Source organism: Manihot esculenta, chromosome 12, assembly GCF_001659605.2.
Source record: "Manihot esculenta cultivar AM560-2 chromosome 12, M.esculenta_v8, whole genome shotgun sequence".
Taxonomy (NCBI): domain Eukaryota; kingdom Viridiplantae; phylum Streptophyta; class Magnoliopsida; order Malpighiales; family Euphorbiaceae; genus Manihot; species Manihot esculenta.
The window spans coordinates 10,701,096-10,723,713 of record NC_035172.2 but is presented as its reverse complement, the minus strand read 5'-3'; the positions used below and the strand labels follow the sequence as shown (position 1 = coordinate 10,723,713).

The 22,618-nt window shown below is 34.8% G+C and overlaps 1 protein-coding gene across 5 annotated transcripts; it reads right to left on the bottom strand.

The window, feature by feature from the left end:
- Window positions 1–819: 819 nt before the first annotated feature.
- On the bottom strand, window positions 820–12,455 carry LOC110628345 (E3 ubiquitin-protein ligase CHFR). 5 transcript variants are annotated; one of them, XM_043948825.1, is made up of 15 exons: window positions 12,231–12,452; window positions 12,111–12,145; window positions 11,837–12,041; window positions 11,672–11,733; window positions 11,458–11,549; window positions 11,127–11,250; window positions 10,486–10,572; window positions 9,818–9,920; window positions 8,496–8,603; window positions 7,534–7,634; window positions 4,106–4,171; window positions 3,909–3,996; window positions 3,569–3,629; window positions 2,297–2,360; window positions 820–1,194 (listed from the first exon to the last, which is right to left on the bottom strand). In XM_043948825.1, the coding sequence occupies exons 4-15, from the start codon at window positions 11,705–11,707 to the stop codon at window positions 1,066–1,068; spliced, it is 1,059 nt and encodes a 352-aa protein (XP_043804760.1). In that variant the 5' UTR covers window positions 11,708–11,733; window positions 11,837–12,041; window positions 12,111–12,145; window positions 12,231–12,452; the 3' UTR covers window positions 820–1,065. The 5 variants fall into 5 exon arrangements, with proteins under 5 accessions (XP_043804760.1, XP_043804761.1, XP_021630671.1 ...); XM_043948826.1 differs by having other exon boundaries at window positions 11,837–11,996; XM_021774979.2 differs by having other exon boundaries at window positions 11,837–11,871.
- Window positions 12,456–22,618: the final 10,163 nt, after the last annotated feature.

Here is a 22,618-nt window from a genome sequence, read left to right as displayed (position 1 = left end):
TACTTTACAAAAATATATATTATACATTATAATTTTTTAAAATTTTTTTAAAGATATTATCTTTTAAATAATTACTATTTTTCACAATTGATGACAGATTCACTTTATAAAGAAATTCAAATAAAATATGACGTTCGATAAAAATTTAATTAATCTAACAACAATAAATTACCCCATTTTCAACACCCATATTTTTTTTAAAATATATTTGTTTGTGAAGGGCAGCTCTTCTTTTTTTTTTTTTTTTTTTTCATCTTACAAGGAAATTTCATATTTCATTTTTCTTAAAAATCATTCTCCATCGGTCAGTAATAAATAACCATTTAAGCTTTTACAAAATCCTCGAAACCATTTTTTTTCAATTCAGTGTGATGTTTATTTTAGTATCATATAATTTTATTATTATAAATAAATATTTTCTACATAATTAAACAATTTTAGTTATGAAAAAAGTAGGAAAAGAATTTAATAAATAAATTATTATTATTATTATTATATTAAAACAGTACATCAATTTTAAAAAATATATTAAAAAATTAAAATTTTTTAAAAAATCTACTAATTAGTCCTTTATTATTTTAACCATTAAATATTATAAAAAAAATTTAAAATACTCTATTTAAAATTTAAAATACTCTTAAGGAAAGACTAATTAATATATTTTTAAAACTAAAAGATTTATTAATAATTTTTTTTAAACTATAAACACTAAATAATAAAATATTTATCAACTAAAACTAATGAAAGAACTCACTAATAAATTTTTTAAGATATTAAAGATATCTTAATATATTTTTCAAAATAAAAAAAACCAACTTAAGTAAATTTTCTTTATTATTATTATTATTAAGAAAAAAGATAAAAGTTTCCGCAAGTTAACACACCCCTAACTTTTTCACAGAGCCCGTAATACGAAAACCTAGCTTTCAAAACAGAAAAACACCATAATGTATCATGATGAGAAGGTTAGAAAGGGTACTTTAGCCAAGTACAAAATGACCAATAAGTTACATGAACAGAACACAACTAGATAAATAGTTAGGTAGCATATAAGGGAGTAGGTTATTAATAATTAACCCTTGTAGGACGACAGACATGATTTCTTTTACGCGCATGATCTTCATTGTGGTGTTGGGTGCGACATGCATATCCATACCAGCAATCTTCCCTGTTAACTGCATCAGCCGGCAGGAACTACATACAGATACAAAAAGTACTTCAAATGACATTTTCAATCTACTACCTTCTTAACAAATTTTCTTTGCAAGTGCAGAAAGCATCACATTGCACTAACATAATAATCATGTACAATGAATATTCTAATTTCATAACAATCAGGATGATCCAATAGAGGCAGCATATCATTTTCGAAATAATTATTTCAATTGTTTGAATTGAATTTGGTTAAACGCATATTGCAGGAAATCATTTCAAATTAATAATAAATCTTACAAGGGCATTTTTTGCATATCTTGCTAGTGAACCAAACAATGGAATAATAAGCACCTTTTTGCAACAAGCATACAATTAAAAGTAATGATTTACTAAACTCAAAACACCAAGGAGAATGAGTTGGCCTTCATATATCTCCACCTCCTCCCCACAAAAAAAAATAAAAAAAAAAAAAGAGCTGCCCCACAAATAGGCCAACTTTAATAAGCACCTTGTACCTTTTTTGAAATCTTCTCAACCAGGGTGGGAAAATGGGAGGAAAGAGGATGGAGCTAAAAAAAGTTAGGAGGGGAAGAAAATAGGCCAACTTTTCCTCTCTTTGGATAGGAATAAAATGGAAGATATAATGGATAAAATGCTTATGAAATTTTTTTTATACTGAATATTATTAATAAAGGTTAAACAAGGACAATCTTATAAATGTTCCATTCAAACTAGATTTGGTGAGCCAAAAGGGGACACAATGTTAAAAATTCCTTTCCCCCATCACTTTGTATATTTCCCAGAAATGGTCAAATCATTTTCCTTCTTATTTTTCCCTGATTTATTTTCCTCCCTTAAACTCCAAAGATTTCAACAATTGGCTAGCCCAATTGCCAAATGGTCCATAGAACTTGTAAATGAGATGACCACTGTGCAATAAAATGGTTATATTTCTGTCCGTCGCTCTCTTTTCCCAAGAACCCCCCCCCCAACCCCATTCTGGTACAGGATAACCAACAATCAACCATCAGACTAACTAGTCCATTTAATTTCTAAAGGTCACAAATTAAAACGAGGAACATATATTACATCTGAAACTTGTGGTGGTCCAACCACATGGCTTGAAACTAACAAGACTTACATGTCTGGGCAATGAAACCCGAAACCAGTACAAGACAAAGGAGACCAGTTTATCATAGCAATCACTGCATCAGAAATAGAGAGAAAATAAATAAATATATAAATAATGGTCTCATCATTCGCATGATCATCATGATGAACAAACTATAGAACGAAACCAGCAATAGTAGTTAGAAGTAATCCTGCTGGAATGGATATTCATAAACTTAATGAATGAACAGCAACCTTGTTGAACACCATGAAACAAATTAAACATGACCATTATTTACTGCCATAATAAAGGCAAAACGACGCTAGAAATTGTTATCCAGAACTTTAGAGGATCCTAGCCATGCTGCACCTGCCCCAAGCACTTTTTTTCCCTGCTTTTTATCAGCTTCAAAGTGTCTTAATAGAAACCCAACTTGCACTAAGACAGCAGGATCAACATGTGCATACCCCACACAAATCAACCAAGTAGTTTTGTTAAATCTTATCAAGCATAATGAGATAACAAAATAACCCCATAAATCATTAATGCTTTTACAGATTCATTTCACCTTGCTGATTTGCACCAGGAATATCACCATGTTGGAAATGACATTTGACTGACAACAATGGCAGCAATACTTTTCCTTCCTAACTCTTCTACCTCTCAAACCTGTTGTTGCTCTTCCATTACCTCTTACTTATCCTCTATCCGTTGTGCTCTCTCAAACCCTATATTGCCTGTGATTCAGCAATCTCGTTTGGATATTCAGCTATACCACCAAAGATGTAAGCTCAAAACTCTTATCATCTTTATCTTTTATTAGTTTTCAGTCATATCCATCAGAATGAAGTCTTGCAAAACAAAACTTGACAACTCTTGTCATTGGTTTTGACCTCTCTGTTGCTCATGTCATGACTCAAGAGGCAAGATATCAGTGAATTTGCATAATCGATCAGGCAAACACCTTGGTCTTTTAAAGTTTTGCAGAGCTTTCTCTGTCTATCTGTGGGCTTTGGATGGTTTCTACTGATCTTATCATAGGGTTTAGAAGTTGTGAATGTTATTTTTATGGTGCGAGGAAAGCACATACGATGATTGAGCAAATTAAGTCTAAATATGTTAAATTCCGTATATTTTTTTATTTCTTGCTCAGCTTTTTGAGGAATTTGGAGAAACAAAATGATAATTTTGTTAAACTGCTGATCTAAATTTTGAATAGTGTCTTCTGCAATTCTTTGCTTCCAGCACCTAAAATAAATTATAACTATTGATCCATAGAAAAGAAAGGGGAATTTTGCATACTTGCAAACATGTGTTCCTGCAGTTATCATCTCAGCATGATTCAGTGGCATTCTTGTCCGATCTGGAGGAAGAATTAAAGAGTTTCTTAATTAATAAAAAAATATACAAAATTTCAAAATAAGTTAATGCCAATAGAAAGGAATATATTAAGCTAGACATTAAGGAGTGTTAGCAATTCCCTTTGTGTTGTACAATATTCCCTGGGTTTTGTCTAGGACTGTCCGTAATATGTGCAAAGAAAATGCAAGAATAATTTACAAATAGAATAACCCAAGTGCACTTTTAGAACCTAACGAACTCCATTTTCTAATTTAAAACTGGAGAGAATTAATCAACACACCAATTTCTCTGTTGTTCAGCTTGCTAATCCAATCTGAGACAACATCTTGCAATGTTTTACCCATTTGTCTGATACACCTCTCAGTGATCTACATAAAAGAGTAAAGTGAGTCTACTATAAAAATTAAAAAAAAATAGTAATAAAAAGAATAAAAAGAGAATTGCAAAGGATTGTTATTCCAGTACAGTAGTTCATACATCCTGTTCATGCTGATTCTTCTCATGCGCCAAAAATGGAATCCGAGAGATAGTGTGTTGAGAAACCTGCCAAGTATAATACTAACCTTTCATTTTTGTTGATGGGAAGAGGGGTAGGCCCCCAAAACTACAATATATAAAACCATGGATAAGAATAATAGTGATAATTTTATACACCACTGATGAACATAATACAAAACGATACAAAGATAAAGGGTCAGGGTTAGGGTGTCAATCCATTTATGACAGACCTAGTAATCATATGTGTCGCGGGTTAACCCGCTAACCCAATTTGGCACATGTATGACACAATTTATTATTCATGTCACATGTTGACTCGTGAACCATCAACCCATTAACCCGCTGTTACTAGCCTTAAGCACTACAAACGGTTCACCCATGGACCTAAGAAGATTCAGTCAAATGGAGAGTAAAGAACAAGTCCGGCAACTAATTTGTGCTGCTGCCGTTATTATTTTCTTGTTAATATTTTTATTCTTTATTTATTTTGTTGAGTAGAAATAGGAGGATAATCCTCAAGATAGTTGATAATCCCTCCTTAATAGAAGGTTGGTGGGAGGAAGAAGAAGAGGTTTTATCCTTTTTTCTACCTATTTTGTAGACTTGAGAGAGAATCTACAATCTCTTGAGTTAAGTACTCAAAAACTGGGTCAAATTTTTCCTCCCTTTATTCAAAAAATGCCTGCTGTTTAAATACAACAACAGAAACAAACATCTCCTATTAAGGAGGGATTATCAACTATCTTGAGGATTATCCTCCTATTTCTACTCAACAAAATAAATAAAGAATAAAAATATTAACAAGAAAATAATAACGGCAGCAGCACAAATTAGTTGCCGGACTTGTTCTTTACTCTCCATTTGACTGAATCTTCTTAGGTCCATGGGTGAACCGTTTGTAGTGCTTAAGGCTAGTAACACCCGCCCACCCGCAAGTAAATATTTGTTATTTCATAAAAGATTGTGTTTTTTATTTTCATTATTAAATTTTATTTAATTTATATAACAAGTTGAATACTATATTATTTTGTAATTTTTTAAAATATTAATTAGTTAAATGTTGATATATCACTTGTTTTAAAACATTAAACAATTAAGTTCATATTTTTATATATTATTAAATTTATGAATGTTACAATGAAATATATAAATTTAATATAATATATTATTTTATACATATTAAAGATATTGAATTGTATCAAAATGGGTCAAATAAGTAAATACTAAATCGTGTAAGAGCCCATTAAATGTGCTAAATAGTATTAAATGGGTTTATTCATGTTAAATCATATTAGATGGGTTTATATTGTATCATGTTAACCCAATACATTTATAATATATCATATCGTGTAACCCGTGTAATAAAGGGTTATGTTAGTATGTAGATTTTTTACATGATTAATTAAGCATATTGCATTCATATCGACCCTTAATCATATTTGTATCGAATTCATGGCATCACGAACACAAACTGTCAACCCAAATTGCCACCCCTAAGGAAAAATTGCAAATATCATGAAGAAGCCACGTGAGAAGACTTGATGATAGCATTCCATGGTGACATCACATAGTTTTTTACCAATATGAGGTTCCCATAGTATAACACAGACTTATGTAATGATCACAGACTCGAAATCAGCTCACTAAACATCTTTAGAAGAAAAAAATAACCAAATAAATAATTCTCAAGTATGTTATATTTTTCATAGTTAATATATATATTTATTTGAATTTACAACTTCTCTAAATTATGTTATTGAATATATATAAGGTTCCTGATCAAGCCTACAATTAGGGATATAAAAAAGGCATTTATATTTTTGTATTTTGTAACTTCCTAATTTAGAATATTCATGACAATTCTTGTAGCTTTCATAATTGATGCAAAACCATCTAAAATACCCATTTGATTCAAAGTGGTACCCAAGTGGGCTGAATAATGGATTGCATCTGATTCCAACCAAACTAGATCATCAAAACGATTGGGCATACGCCTAACATGGTAATCGAGCCAACCAAATCATACAGTGCATAATGCGGACAGGTAAGATGCATATCACAATGACAAATTCAACAGATAACTGGCATCGCTCATTCGAGTCCTCATCCAATACACTCTCTAGTATTATAAATCCTACTAAGACTTAAAATCCTATTCCAAACAGCAGTCCATCTTCAAAGAGTTCTAATCCCATGATTCCTAACAAGATTTTGACCCTGTGCCTATAAATAAGGAACCAAGTCACAACCGCACACACTTATAATTCCTTAATATTCAATTCATAATTCCCTAACTAGGCATCAAAGTTGTTGGACCAGCCAAACAACCCCCTATATTGATCCTTCAGCAATGTGAAGAGCACCATACCCCCATGTCAAATGAAGTACCTTTGAGCAGCATCTAGGATCAAAACAATAAAAATTATATTATTCAATCTCATTTTTTTTATGAACATTTACAATTCCAAATTCAAAATGTTCTTAATAGCATGGTTTTAAATCGCAGTCGCAGTCACGAGTAATGGAAACAGGCAATGGCTATAACATAACGGTAATGGTCTGGCACTGCACAAATTTTTCAAAAAAGTTTGCAAAGTTCATACTTTGGATCATTGTAATAAATCTTAACTAAAGATGAGTTTCTTTCCAAATGAGGAAGTATGATGCAAAACATGTTAAGTAATGAGTCTATGGGGAATGAAAAGATTTCAAATGACAGAATTCAGCACCTACAAATGGCTTCAACATGCCCCAGGACATGCCAGACAGCTCCAACATGCCCTAGGGAATGTCCAAGGCAGAAGGGGGCTGAAAACCCAATCCTACGACCAGCACCCCTAAAGAGTGTTCCCAGGAAGTCACTCACTAGGGGGTTTTCAACACAGGAGAAAGTCAAATCTCATGCTGATTTTTGTACAGCTTTGATTCCTAAGAACTCCTACTTCATCTAAGCGTCCTATTTAGCTTAGTTATTGTGTTTCATTTAATTTCTTAGTGTCTTTTGCTTTATTTAGGAGTGATTAGTAATTCTAGTTTAGTTAGGACTTGTCTATGACTCTATTCCTATTTCACTTGGTATTCAATGTGCCTAGACTTTCAATCTTGCTAAGTTCCATTCCTATTCTAGTTAGGGGTAATAAAACTCCAGTGACTTGCATTTCAGAAGATTTTGATTAATAAAATACCCAGAAAGAGAATTCTCCCAATTGTCACTCTCATGTGCAAGTGTTTACTTATTTTGGTGTGCTTCACGCTCCAACAAGAGAGAGGGAGGGACTGGTTGAGGAAAGAATTTATTCTCAAGAAGTAAACAAGGATCATGCAGACTAACAGACTAGAGTATATACTAGTTTAGAAGTCCTACTGAAGCAAAAAAGGGTAAAGTTGTAAGCACAAAATCAAAATACCGGTTTAAAATCCTCATTACTGCACACCATGTGAGAGTTACTTCTCTGAACCCCTTGAGCATGCCAATAAGCAGAGCAAAATGCTCTATCACACCCCAAACCTGCAAGAGAGAAAGAAATTAGAAAAACTCGACAGCTACATTACCATAGCTCGCTATAGAACAAAGCACAAACATGCTCAACACATTAAAAAAAAATCAAAATTAGACGAAAAAGTTATTTGTTAGTACCTCGCTTTTGAAAAATATAAAACGTCCCAGTGGTTTTAAAAAGTCTAATAATTAGTCCATCCATTAATTTTAGTCATTAAGTATTACAAAAAGTATAAAACGCTCTCAATATGAAAAGACTACATAATAGCCATTTTCACAACATTAAAAAAAATCAATTAATGAATTTTTTCATCGCACATGGACTAAATAGTAAAACACCTAATAGCTAAGCTAAACTAACGGAATGATTAATTAGCATATTTTTTTAAGACCTCAAGATAGTTTAATATATTTTTCAAAATTGAGAAACGAAGTGATGAGTTTCACCATGCCAGAGGAACTAAATAGTAAATTTCATAATAAAATAAAAATATATTTTATAAATTAGTTGAATGGCTATACATTTAAAGAAAAAAAAAAGAATTTTATTGATGTGATAATATGATAAAAGTTGAAAAGAAAAATAATTGTTTGGTAAAATCTGTAACAAGAAAACCAACATTTATAACTTTTAGTTTTGGGTTTTTTTATTTCAAAAACGTTTTCTAATAAGTAGTAGCAATAAAAACGCAACACTAACAACCGAACAAGTTACATTTTTTTAAAAAAAAAAAGAAAATTACAAGGTAAACAAATGCACCCTAAATAAACAAAATTAGGTCTTATTATTTGCTAAAAGAAATCTAAATAACCTAACACAGCGAGTCAGGACATCATAAAAAAATAATCAGATAACACTTTGGCACATACAGTGTTGTGGAACATTAATATCCGTCCTTGAAGGCATCATTCCTCCACAAGCTTGACATTGCAAATGGACCATGTTTGGGCTGCAACGAAAGCCATTAAATTCTGTACCTATTTTTGTGCATGAAATAGTTAAATAAGAAACTGATATATAGAATAGAATGTCACAAGTCAATAACGAGAAGAAGCAGAACAGAACTTCATTTAACCAGGTATTCCAAATTGAGAAGTATTTTCACATACGCAGCCAGACCTTTAACAATAAAACCTGCACAAGATTATTCAAAGCAAATTGCTGACAAATAGCAAACCAGAAAATGATAGCAAAAGCTGTCCACCGCAACACAGATATTCTTCCTTTCTCACTTATGAGTAGCAACAACCATATTTAAGGTGCAGCAATAGAGTCCATCAATAAAATTTCAGATGAATTCCAGCTTTGAGAATCTTATGCACCAAATTGCTTGCAAGAAGATTTTACTTCTATGGATCCCAGTTTTTATTTGCTTTTCGAAAACTAGATGTTACTACTAAGGCAGGTTTTGTAATAGCCTAGCATTAGGGGTGCAAGCTAACATTTATAAGCACAAACATGTATTAATAATTGTTATTCTCAACGTGGTGGTCCTGGTGCCAATGGTGATTAAGATGTTGGGAATGAGAGGCAGTAATAGCAGTAGAACTGATGCTGTTGGTGTCTGCTGTGGTGGGGAAGTGATGGTGGTGAGCTAATGTCGGTGATGCCGCTGATGGAAAAGGAGCAAAGGTAGCAGGTTTTCAAGTAACTGAAGAGGTCATAGAACTGGAGTGAATTTGGCATCATGTAAGAAAGGTCATCATCCAGTGATAACGTTGAACAAACCTTGTATTTTTATTGATTCACTTGACACTAAATGCATTAATCTATCCAAAAGTCCCAAGAGCCAAGCAGGAACCTTCACATTATAGTGTATTTCAAACAAACATCCATAGAAGCAATATTCAACTTCACTGAATTCCATTGTAAAGCCAGTAATGGTGAGAATAACAAATACACAGAGAAAACATAAAGAAAAAAGTGGCAAATATGTGATAGAAGGAAAGGCAAATGCATATGGAATAGAGAATTGTTCATGTTCATTCCTCTTCCTCAATTTGATTCTAGTTCCCAAGAGAAAGAACTGCTAATCATCTCCTTGACAACAGGATTACCATCCCAAGATTAGAACGAATGGAAGTGCACTCCTTCCTAGACTAGTAATGGTTATGGCATACGATCAAAGCAATGGAAGGATAAAATCATTTTGAAACAAATAAACTGATAATTGATAAGCAAGTAATATTACCACACTGAAGGCATGGGAACTCCCCAGATTCTTCCCCATCAATTTCCACATCCGAACTTGTACGAGCCCTCTTCTGGCTGAGCTTCTTACCACTTTGAATAATCTAACATACATCACAAAACCAAATATAATGCAACAACATTTTTTTTTCACTCTCCAAAAGACCTAATATATAGTAGACCTGCAGAAGGCACCATCTATAAACAGAAAAAGCAAATCAAACACACAAAACAATTAGAATCCTAAGAATTTCAAATAACCAATGATAATACACTACTGTGCAAAATCCACCGACAGTTTAGAGGAAAAACTGGTAAAACATAGGTCTCCTTTAGCAATATGTTAAAGACAAGATCAACATTGCTAACATGATCTTTTTGGCTCAATTAATCAGGACCATGTTACATGATAACATGGCATCAATTTTTTCTTATTCTACATTAGGTAGAACAAGTCGAAACAAGACACACTTCATTCGCACTTTTCCATAGCTTAGGATTCATCCAACTTTGAAAAAAAAAAAAAGAAAGAAAATTGGAAAAGAAATAGAGAGAGAGAATATTATGAAGTTGAAGTGCACCAAAAATTATGCCTCTTCTTGCCCCTGATTTCAGTTCACATAAATCAAGTGTCCAAAAAGTATGTTCCACAACGAAAAGATTACTTACAAGATTTGATTTTATTGATGCATATGAATCTAGAAGAGCAACTTCTTCATCTGAACGTTTTAATGAAGAATCAGCTTGTAGCATATCCTAGACAAAAGGGGGAAAAAGAAGCATCATCTTAATTAAAATAAAGAAATTTCCAATACATGAAAACCATACTAGAAAATAGAAGTGCTTATTCATAAATAATTAATCTGCAATGAAGAGAAGAAACCGCATGCAAATGATATCAAATGCATATAAAAAGCAAAAAAGGGAGTGGAAATATTCCAAGATAGGTTGAAAACAATAACATAATATCAACAATTACTGTCGTCTGGAATTACAAATACAAGCGACTAAACAGCATTTTAATTATTAAAAAACTAACATTAATATGTAACATTGATGAGTTCTACAGAAATAAGAAAAACAAACAGACAGAAAAGAACCCAAAAAGAGGATACACGGAAAAGATACTCTGATAAGTGATTGAAAAGCAATAAAAGGATTCTTTATAATACTTCAAGTAATCACAACATAAGCATCCCAAATATAATTGAAGATTATCCATAATCCACAAACAAGTAGGTACAATATCTTGCAAATAGATCAAAAAGACAAGCATCTACAACGGAATTGAACAAAATGTAAGGTATTACCTCCTCAATGCTATGCAGAAAGTGATTTCTACCAACAAATAGTACAGCTGCCCTACACTGAGGACAAAGCACAGTAGAATGTTTCTCCTGTGATCTCCTTAACCACTCGGAGAAGCATCCATTGCTGCATTACAGAAACCACAAATTGAAAGTCTCTCACTCTATCTCTCTCTCTCTCTCTATATGTGTGTGTGTATATATATATATATATATATATATATGCGCGCGCGTGTGTGTATATATATATATATATGTATTTGTATATTCTATTATTTGGAGGGCAACAACAACAACAACAACAATAATAATAATAATAACAATAAACAAATACCAGAAGTTATGAAGGCAAGGAGCAATAGTAACAACATCATGCCAGATGTTTAAGCAGATGCTACATTTTGCATGCTCGGCATCTATAGAGACCTTGTGAAAGGAAAAAACAAAAAGAAAAAGAAAAAGTAAAGGAAAAGGATAATTACACTTGCATATGGTAAGGGCACAGAAGATGAGACTTTGAACAAGCAAAATAAGATTTCGTTAGTTACCTTTAACTGCTGTTTGGAGGATTCTGGAGGAGGCATTACTTTAAGTCTGTAACTAAAATATCCTAAAAATACAAAACAACAATGTTAGAGAAACAAGCATTATAAAAATAAAAATATTTAAAAAAAAAAAGATAGAGAGAAAGGGAGAGTAAGTAGAAGAAGCACCCTGTGATAATCCCTCTTGCAAGAATATCTCAAGCCTTTCAAGATAACAATATGCTTGTAATCAGTGTTTTAAAAAAGTAATATTTGTGACAGTTGACATTGCATACAAGTTCAACTGAATCAAGTCTTCCATCACAATCCGCAACTTCACTCCAAAACCCTTAACAGTATACAGTGAAATTGCAAGTAATTTGGAAGCCTAGAACTTAAATCAAAGCCTAGTTAGACACAAACTAGATTATTGAATAGAAAATTTAACAAAGCGCGAAATTACCTTGAAAACCTGTTTGATTGATTTGAACCCTGCCGCTGCGCAGCAACGACATCAGTGATGTCAATATCAAAAATAATTATAATAATAAAGAAAAAGAAGAAGAAGTCAATGGTGAATTACTGGAGAACGGCCTCAACGACGGCGATGAATAGGGGATTGACCAGCTGCCGTGAGAGAGAGAAATCTGATATTTTATACCTTCGTCATTAAATCACAAAATGAGGGAATAAAATCGAGAAACCAAGAAAACGGGCGGTGAGTGTATGTGAGAGAGAAATGGATGGACGAATTTAACACTGCAATTGGGAAAAATTGCATTGAGGTACATTAGCTTGCTTGAGAAGGTGGGAAAATAAAGGGGAAAAGAAAATTATAGTTAATTACCATTTTATTTTATATGATAAAATGAATCTATAATATGTAAAAGTAGAAATTAGAAGAAATATTAGTATTATAAAAAATATCTCCTTTTAGATATAAGAGTAATAAATTTATTTTTTTAATTTATTTAAAAATTATAATTTAATTAGATAATTATATTACTGTTTATGGGTAAATTTTAAATTAAATTTATTAAAAATTTTATATTAATATTTAATAAAAATTACTAACGACTTATATTAATATTTAATTTTATTAAATTAAAATTTTATTATAATAAAAAATAACTTTAAAACTAATTAAAATTAAATTAAATTATACTTTAATATCTGAATTTAGTGTAATCACGGTGTTTTTAAAATAAAATATTTAAATTTCTATATGATCATTTTCTAAGATAGATTTTTTCATTCATAATTTCTTATTCAACCAATTAAAAGGAAGTACGTATTTTAAAATATCTAAAATATTTTCTAAAATTATTTCTAATATAGATAAAAATTTATATTAGATAAATTACACTTTAATCATTAAGTTTTAATATAATTAATAGATCAATTCTTATATTTTTAAAATTAAATTTTTAAATTTATCTATATTTAATTCGTCTAAAATTATAATTCTTTTATTCATTATAGATATTAGTTCAAAATCAGTGATGGTGAAACTTTTTTTAAAATATAATTTTTTCCCAAAATATTATTTATAAAAGTTTACAAACTATTTAAAAATATTTGGTATCACTTAAAAATATTTGAAATTATAAGTATTTTTGAAAGTTTTGAAGTTATAAGTATTAAACTATTTTAATGAATGGAAATTGAAGAACAAAAAGTGTTAAAAATTAGTTAACGAGATGTTATAGATAAAAGTTAATAGAAACTTAAGTGTTCCTTCAAATAAAAAATAAAGTATCAAAATGTTTAAATTATAATAGATGAGAGGATTTAAGTGTACAATTTTAAAAATACAGAGACCAATCTATTAATTATGCTAAAATTTAAGAACTCAAATATAGTTTATCCATTGAAAAAGGTCAATAAAGTTATTTATATACTTTTAATGGCAAAAATGGATGCAGTGACCTCTAATTTAAACGAAATGATTATAGAGGAATTTAAGTGTTTAATTTTAAAAATATAAGGATCAATCCATTAATTATACTAAAATTCAGATATCAAAATATAATTTACTCTTAAAATAAAAAAATTCATATTTGAAATTATTAAAAATTAGTATTCTGTCTTGAAATGAGAATTAGAGATCGAGGGAATAGAACCTGAGATCTCTCAAATGCACTTACCATCAGGTTAAGTCTGCTAAAAATTAGTATTCTTAATGATCCATATTTGAAATCATCATAATAATAAAGTTATCGATGATGCAATTATTATTAAACAAAATTTATTTCACTAATATACTTCTGAAACTTTTAGAATGAGTTGTAATCTAAGACAAAACTTCTTGGTACTAAACAAAATCAATTCATTACTATAATGGCCGCCTATATAGACCTAAAAGTCCCTGTATAGATCCAGAAGTCTAATATTCAAAGGTAAAAACTTCTCGTAGTAGGTTTGGTGGCCCAACTTGAATTTTTCTGTAAAAAGAATCTAATTCAACCACTTTAATCCAGTCTCCCAAAAAAAAATCAAAGCCACATGCAGAAGTCAAATAACATCCAACATCAACTCAGAAGCCTTTAAATAGGTAGAATACTTAAAAAACATCAACATGCAAAGCAAACATTCTCACTTTCAATCTAAGCTTTAGCATAAAGAAAATCACTAAAACTTTGCATGCAATTTCTACACCAAGCCTTAAAAACAGAGTTTAAAATAAAATTGTAACTTAAATCAAATTGTAACTCAAAAATAATAAGTTTTCTAGAACTAAAACTTACCTCTTGAAGAATCAACACCCACAGCAGATTAGAGGAGGAGGAGAGAGAAAAATTGTAAAAGAGATATCCTAACTTACAAATCCTAAAATTCCAAGCTTGATCTTCAAAACGAAGTTGAAATCCATGAGAAACTTACTAAAAGCTTGAAATTTTGAAGAAACAAGGGCATGAGAACTTACCTCTACTTGAAATCTTTTTTTCATTTTCGAGCTAATGGTCTTTTATAGGCATGCTATCCCAAGCAAATTTGGTGACCAAACCTGGAGGTTTGACCGTCGAATATTAAATTTTTTAAAACATCTTCTCTTTTTTAATATTTAAAATGCATTTTAAAATATATTAAAAACTTTTATTTTATAAAAGGTCCATTTTACCCTTTCTAAAAATTTTTGAATTCTTAGATTCTGAAATTCCAATAGAGATTTTATTGAAATTTATAATTCAAATACTAGAATTTAAGCTGGTGTTATATCTTTCTCGTCTAAACTTTACCTGAGAACCAGTACTAGCGCCATAAATTGATTCTTATATTATGGCTTCAAATATTTATTAGGAAATCCATTTTAGATAATATGTAATTTAAGTATTACTCACACATGGATTACAAAAATATTCATGTAAAGTTTCTACTTGACTTAAAGTGAAGGTGTTGCCAAGTTACTCTAATTAATCATTATTTCTAAATTCATTTCATGTCATTTGACCAATTTGCATCAAGGTGGGGAACTTTGCATAGTTTCTATATTCTTATTTAGTACATGACAAAGAAGGTTGTATTAGTTTTTTAAACATGCATCTTTAAAATTCAATTTTATAGTTATTTTGTCCTAAAATCATTAATACTTATTCATTTTCACACCAAAGGAAAGAAAATAATCTCAAATAAGGAAATGAAATAAATTCAAATAATGAAAGAAAATAAATTCAAATAAGGGAAGAAATATTTATAAACGAAGTAAGAAATAAAATAAAATATGAAAAGAAGTAAATTAATTATGAAAAGAAATATTTTAACTAAGGATAAAAATAAATTCTAACATGGAAAGAAATAAATTAAAATATGAAAGACAATAAATTAGTTATGACAAGAAATAAATTAAATAAGGTAAGCAATAAATTACCTATGGCAAGAATAAATTAAACAAAGTAAGAAATAATAAAAATAAAGAAAGATACAATAATTAACTAATTTATTCAGATATGGAGATTGACACGGAACAACTAGTCTTGGACTTTACGGCAAACTTAAACCGGACCTAATTTTTACTATCGACGGCCGATGGAGACTCATGATGGCTTTTTGGAAAGGGAATTTCAAGACGCACGACTTTCAAAAAAGTGACAATGGTCGTAGGCCAGTCACAAAGTTCGATATGAAAATTCCATTATTTAGGGGGTCAATTTTGCATTTTAATTATTTTTAAAATTCCATTGTTTAGGGGGTCAATTTTGCATCTTAATTATTTTTTTAGATATTTTTGTAATTTTGTATATTATGGTTTTTTTTCTATTATAAATAGTCTTCCTTGGCTATTAGAAACTCACTTTTCAATCTTTGAAAAATTTCAATAAGACTGTTTGTCTTTCAGTCTATTTTTTCTCTTATATCGTCTTAGCCAAACGATATTGATTAAAACTCCTGACGGAGTCTAATTAGTCCTTTATCACTTCTGCTCGCCAACTACCTCGTAATACAATTGGGCCTCATCTATGTTTAGTGGCTCACTCATTCCCTCTTGCTACTATGTAGCGGACTCCTTCAATTTTATGTAGCGCTCCTGTAATATAAAAATGTATTAATATAATATTTATTTGATAATATAACAATTCAAAAGGTGATTATAAATTTAACATCTTACAAACTTACGTAAATATATTGCAACCTTGCATCAACAAACTCATCCGTCCCCTTTCTCTTGTTTGTTCGCTCAAGAAGCTCATGAGGATGAGGATTTATTCCCAAACTTTCTTTCTGTTGATAATTATATCGAGAGTAAAATTATCAATGCAATAAGAAATAAATAAATAAATAAAATTTTAATTATAAATATCATCATTTGCTGGTGGTATACTGTGAAACAGATCCATAAGCATGCCTAGAAATGTTAGACTCTGCACCTCTCACCTCATTGCTTCTATTTGCATAAAACTTTTAAAGCTTCTATTTGTAGAAAACTTTTAACGCTTCTCTTTGTATTCATAAGTGTTCCAAGCTTCTTGCCACTTCTTAAAAACAGAATCTGGAGTTGCTAAAATCTTTGACTTTCCTTTTCTGATTTCACGCATAGGCCCTCTATATCTCTCAGCTGTAACGACCCGAAAATCGGACCGCTACCGGCGCTAGGATCCAGATCGGCTTAAGGCCGCCGGGACCCGTAGCAAGCCTGACATATAACCTGTTGTAACGACCCGGAAACCGATACCCCTCTGTAACGGCCCGAACCGCCACCGGCGCTAGGATCCAGATCGGCTTAAGGCCGCCGGGACCCGTAGCAAGCCAAACATACCTCCTATCACCTGGTCAAATCCCATACATGAACAAAACTTTAACATAAATACTGTAACATCTGATGTACAAACCGAGCCTGACCTGTATGCGACATAACTGAAAACATAAAAGGATCCCCTACTAGAGCCCTCAAAACTCTAGCTGGGTCAATATAACATACATCAAGCTGGGATACATCCAAAGAACTAGAACCTAACCTGTGCATGCATCAAACCACAAACCTAAGACCTCTACTAGGGTCCTCATCCATAACATAACGTGGTAAACAACACATGCCACAAGATTAGTTCAACACAACTCAACATCTAAAACATTACATACATCATGTATTGAACAGGGACTAACCAAGTCTCAGGGCCAAGCACAGTACTAATCCATAAACATAACTCTACTGTACTTGCATTACATTCTCTTACAAATCATTATCTCAATTATAATACATGTCCACACTAAAAGTGCTAATCTAAAACTATTACATAAGCTTAACCTCTGCTCTTGAGACTTCCCGATCAGCCTCAAACCTGCAACACTGGGGTTAGGGGAGAGGGGTGAGCTAAAAAGCCCAGTGAGTAGAAACAAGGAAAAACAATTCATTAATTACATGCTCTCATGAAATGCGTCATATCACAAAGAAATCACATAACTGTATCTGGTCCGTCTCGGGGCTCATGCAGATAAATATTCCCCACGGACTGTTTTTGAGAGTTTCTTTTTGCTAGCATCCTTTACTCTCAAGGATCGGACATGACCTCAAAATTCCCTCTGTCGGTGCCCGGCTCCCCCAAAGGAGCTCACACAGGACTTTCACATACATGACAGGGTACCTAGTCCACAGAGAGCGCACAGGGACTTTCCTATATGTACTTGTCTGGCTCTCAAAGGACTTACCCAAGACTCAATGACAGATATGGGCTATTGAAGTCGCCTTGGTCCAAACCTTCCTCCATCAACATCAAATAATGCAATGCGCCACCTTCGTGAACTAGTGCAAACAATCTACTACATTTTGTATATAAAAGATTAAGTGTTTAGTTCTACTCACCTCTGTAGCCGACGCTGACTGACTCGGCAACAGCTACCACTGATGGCCTCCTCGGTCCCTCGGGTCTGATCCTACACAGGTGGACTCGAATGAGGTGCCAACACACTTTAAACAACTCATAAACAACTCCCCAAAAACCCTCTAAAACATCACATAAACATGCATAGAAAACAACCAAGAAATGGCTGGACAGGGCACTTTCGGCGGCACCTTCGGCGGCCGAATCCTCCCTCCAGAGACGAAACTCGGGCACTTTCGGCGGCACCTTCGGCGGCCGAAAGTCCCACTCCAGAGACGAAAGTCAGGCACTTTCGGCGGCCGAATCCTTCCTTCGTCGGCCGAAAGTCTGCTTTCAAGCCAAAACTCAACTTTCGGGGGCAAGGTTAGGCGGCCAAACCATGCATCCAAAGACAGGTTCGGCGGCCGAAGCCACTTTCGGCGGCCGAAGCCACTTTCGGCGGCCGAACCTGAGTTCTTCCCAGAAGGGCAGAACTCAGCTCCACATGCATTCAAGCCTCCCAAACCTTCCAAACACCCCAAAACAAGCACCAAACTTCACTAAAACATGCATAAACCATAACCATGCACAAAGGAGCTTAACAACTAGATTAAACTCCAAAAACAACATCAATACATACATAGATAGCTTATGACCCACATAGGCCAAAACCATCAAAACAACCCATAATCTCACATACTCTCTCCCCATCATGCATACTCACTCCCACAAGTATAAACTAGCTTAAAACTTCTTCATAACATCACATAAACATACATTGGGCATAAAACCCACATAACTCCTAACATGCATATCTACCCATACTCAACCATTAAAACCTCTTAAAACTTACTTAAAACTTCATGAAACATAAAAGAAAGCATAGATCCGCACTTACCTCTTAAAGATCGAGGGCTGGTGTGACCCAAAGCTTGAGGTGTGGAGAATCCAAGCTCCAAAAGCTCCAAGCTCTCCAAACCTTGATCCAAGCTTTAAAACTCTTCAAAATAACCATAAAACTCATGAAAACATGAAGGAGATGAAGAAAAACATGAAAACGGCCAAGGGAGGACAAAAACTCACCTGAGCTCGAGAATGGGGAGAAAACTCGCCCATTTCCGATCTGAGGGCCTTTTATAGGCGGCCAGCTAAACCTCCATAGGCGGCCAGCTAAACCTCCTTCGGCGGCCTAACGTGCCCCCTAAACTCATGCATGTTCGACGGCCGAACTTGACTTTCGGCGGCCGAACCTTGGCTCGTTCAAACAAGACTTTCGGAGGCCAAAGGCGCTCCCGAAGCCTTTCCATGTTCGGCGGCCAAACTTCACTTTCGGCGGCCGAACCTGGCAAACGCCTCCTTGGTCTTTTCTTTTCAAAACTCAATTCTTTTTCATTTAAAACCATGAAATCAGTAAAAACCTTTTAGAAAACACATTTTACCCCTCTAGAAACCTCTGGCATATTCAGAATTCTAGATTCCAACGGAGATTCCGCCGGAAGGTAGAAATTCCGATGCCGAAATCTAGCCGGGTATTACATTCTTTCCCCCTTTAAGAACATTCGTCCCCGAATGTTCCACAAACAAACAGGCATAGCATAACATAGCATCCATCATACATAAACAAGCAAGCAACAAGCAAGCAAAACTTAAAAACCTCTCTCCTAAAAGAGAGACACAGGTACTGCTGGAGTAAAAACTCCCGGTTCTTCTAGGCACGCCTTTCCCAAAAGAAACACCTTAACAGTACCCCAACCTTCTCCTGAACTCCACACGCTTCTACTGCGCTACTCTGATCCTTACTCTTCTCTTCATCTTTACTAACCGGCTCCTTCTCACTGCTAACCCAAAACTAACTCTAACTCTCACAGGTAGTACCCGGATTTCAGATCCATCTTGGAAAACAAACAGCTCCTACTAGTTGTCCCAATAGATCATCCATCCTGCATGGGAATACCTGCCCTTGGTAGTGACCTTGGTCAACTGCTTACAGTCGTTACAAAGTCTCAAGGATTCATCCTTCTTTTCCCACAACCACACTGGAACACTCCAGGGTGAGGTACTAGGTCGGATAAAACCCCTTGTTTACCAAGTCTCGCCCCTACTCTGACTACTACCTCCCTCTACAACTGGCACTGAGGCTGGTTCCCTGACCTGACTGCTAAACTCTCAACAAGAACTCGAACCCTCTACAACCCCTCCTACGTACCCTACGAACCTGACAGGCTGACATCAAACCTCTAGGCATCCTACCCTGTCCTCTCTGAAGCCTACTTCAGATTCATCCTGAACTCTGCTCCTGGCTACCTTGCGCTGCAGACGCAAGTAGCACCAGCATCAAAAAGAGAAAACCAATCCATCCCCCGAATGACATCCAGACACTCAAGTCTAAGACCTCAAGATCAGGTGGAAAGTATCTATTCTCAAATGACACTGGACGGAAACTCAGCCACAGATGAATCCTACCCGGGTCTACTAACCCAGAGAGAACACTCTACACCCAGAAGCTATCAACTCAACCTCTCTACGGCTCCTAGAGCAACTACAGAAAGAGAAAAACACTAGGGTTCACAAAAACATACACATCAGAACATTCAAAAGTGAGCATACCTGGCACCACTGTGTTCGATGTGTCTGCCTCCTGCTGAGCTTGGGTGAAGATCCGAGCTGAAGCTGACGGACCTTCTCCACGGGAACCCTCAGAAGAAAAGGCTGACCCTCTTCCTCTGCCTCGACTACCAATCTGAAACATGGCTGGAGCTGCTGGCTGAGCTGTTCTTCCTGGAGCTGCTGGCTGGGACTGAGCCAACCTGGGCACAGTGGGACACTCACGTGCTATGTGCCCCTCCTGTCCGCACCTGTAACAAGCTGTAGTCCCCACCCGACAGACTCCTTTGTGTGGCCTTCCACACCTCATGCATCTTGAACTGCCTAAGCCAGAGCTTGAGCCACCAAAACCCAGACTAGCCTTCAAGTTCTGCCAAAACTTCTTCTTCGACCTTCTGAGGCCTCTGCCCCACTTCTTACTCTTCGTGGAGGCTGTACTCAAAGTGGAGGGATCAATCCCTCCTGAACCTGAAATCCTAGAATCCTGAGTCTGAGCATCCTCCTGAGAATCTCCCATGCCTTCCTCTGGCACTCTGATTCCCAAACTGAAATCTCTTCTCTGAACCTCCAACTCCACTTCCCTCATACTAGCTGACATCCTTCTTGGAGCCATTCCTTCTCTGCTTGCATCAAAAGACCTTCCAGGGTCCCTTGATGTTCCCCATCTGCTGACTCCCCACGACTGCGCTCTTGGCAGAGCAGGGGGAAAGGTGTCCATACCTTCCCTCTCAGATGGAACTCCAGTCGATTCCACAGATCGACGAGCACCTCGCATTCTGGCTCCTCTGAAGAACCACACACAAGCATACAATCAATCATTAGCATCATACGGTTCATATGAAAACACATGAACCTGCAACATTCATAGCCTACATACATACATAGCATAACATCATGGCATATCACATCATCATACACGACAGGACTCAACATCCTATCCTAGTGGACATGATTCTTCCTATTGTGCTTGCCCTTCTATGACCTCTAAACCAACCTCTTTCCGATGTGCAACACACCGTACTCTTGAGGCCCAAAGCTCTGATACCACTCTGTAACGACCCGAAAACCGATACCCCTCTGTAACGGCCTAAACCGCCACCGGCGCTAGGATCCAGATCGGCTTAAGGCCGCCGGGACCCGTAGCAAGCCAAACATACCTCCTATCACCTGGTCAAATCCCATACATGAACAAAACTTTAACATAAATACTGTAACATCTGATGTACAAACCGAGCCTGACCTGTATGCGACATAACTGAAAACATAAAAGGATCCCCTACTAGAGCCCTCAAAACTCTAGCTGGGTCAACATAACATACATCAAGCTGGGATACATCCAAAGAACTAGAACCTAACCTGTGCATGCATCAAACCACAAACCTAAGACCTCTACTAGGGTCCTCATCCATAACATAACGTGGTAAACAACACATGCTACAAGATTAGTTCAACACAACTCAACATCTAAAACATTACATACATCATGTATTGAACAGGGACTAACCAAGTCTCAGGGCCAAGCACAGTACTAATCCATAAACATAACTCTACTGTACTTGCATTACATTCTCTTACAAATCATTATCTCAATTATAATACATGTCCACACTAAAAGTGCTAATCTAAAACTATTACATAAGCTTAACCTCTGCTCTTGAGACTTCCCGATCAGCCTCAAACCTGCAACACTAGGGTTAGGGGAGAGGGGTGAGCTAAAAAGCCCAGTGAGTAGAAACAAGGAAAAACAATTCATTAATTACATGCTCTCATGAAATGCGTCATATCACAAAGAAATCACATAACTGTATCTGGTCCGTCTCGGGGCTCATGCAGATAAATATTCCCCACGGACTGTTTTTGAGAGTTTCTTTTTGCTAGCATCCTTTACTCTCAAGGATCGGACATGACCTCAAAATTCCCTCTGTCGGTGCCCGGCTCCCCCAAAGGAGCTCACACAGGACTTTCACATACATGACAGGGTACCTAGTCCACAGAGAGCGCACAGGGACTTTCCTATATGTACTTGTCTGGCTCTCAAAGGACTTACCCAAGACTCAATGACAGATATGGG

Excerpts from the sequence above, each read along its gene's own strand:
- LOC110628345 (XM_043948825.1), bottom strand. The coding sequence starts at position 11,707 with ATGCCTCCTCCAGAATCCTCCAAACAGCAGTTAAAG. Across the intron at positions 11,251-11,457 it reads CCTTGCCTTCATAACTTCTG|CAATGGATGCTTCTCCGAGT; the intron begins GTATTTGTTTAT and ends TCTGTAATGCAG. Across the intron at positions 8,604-9,817 it reads GTTCCCATGCCTTCAGTGTG|GTACAGAATTTAATGGCTTT; the intron begins GTAATATTACTT and ends GCACAAAAATAG.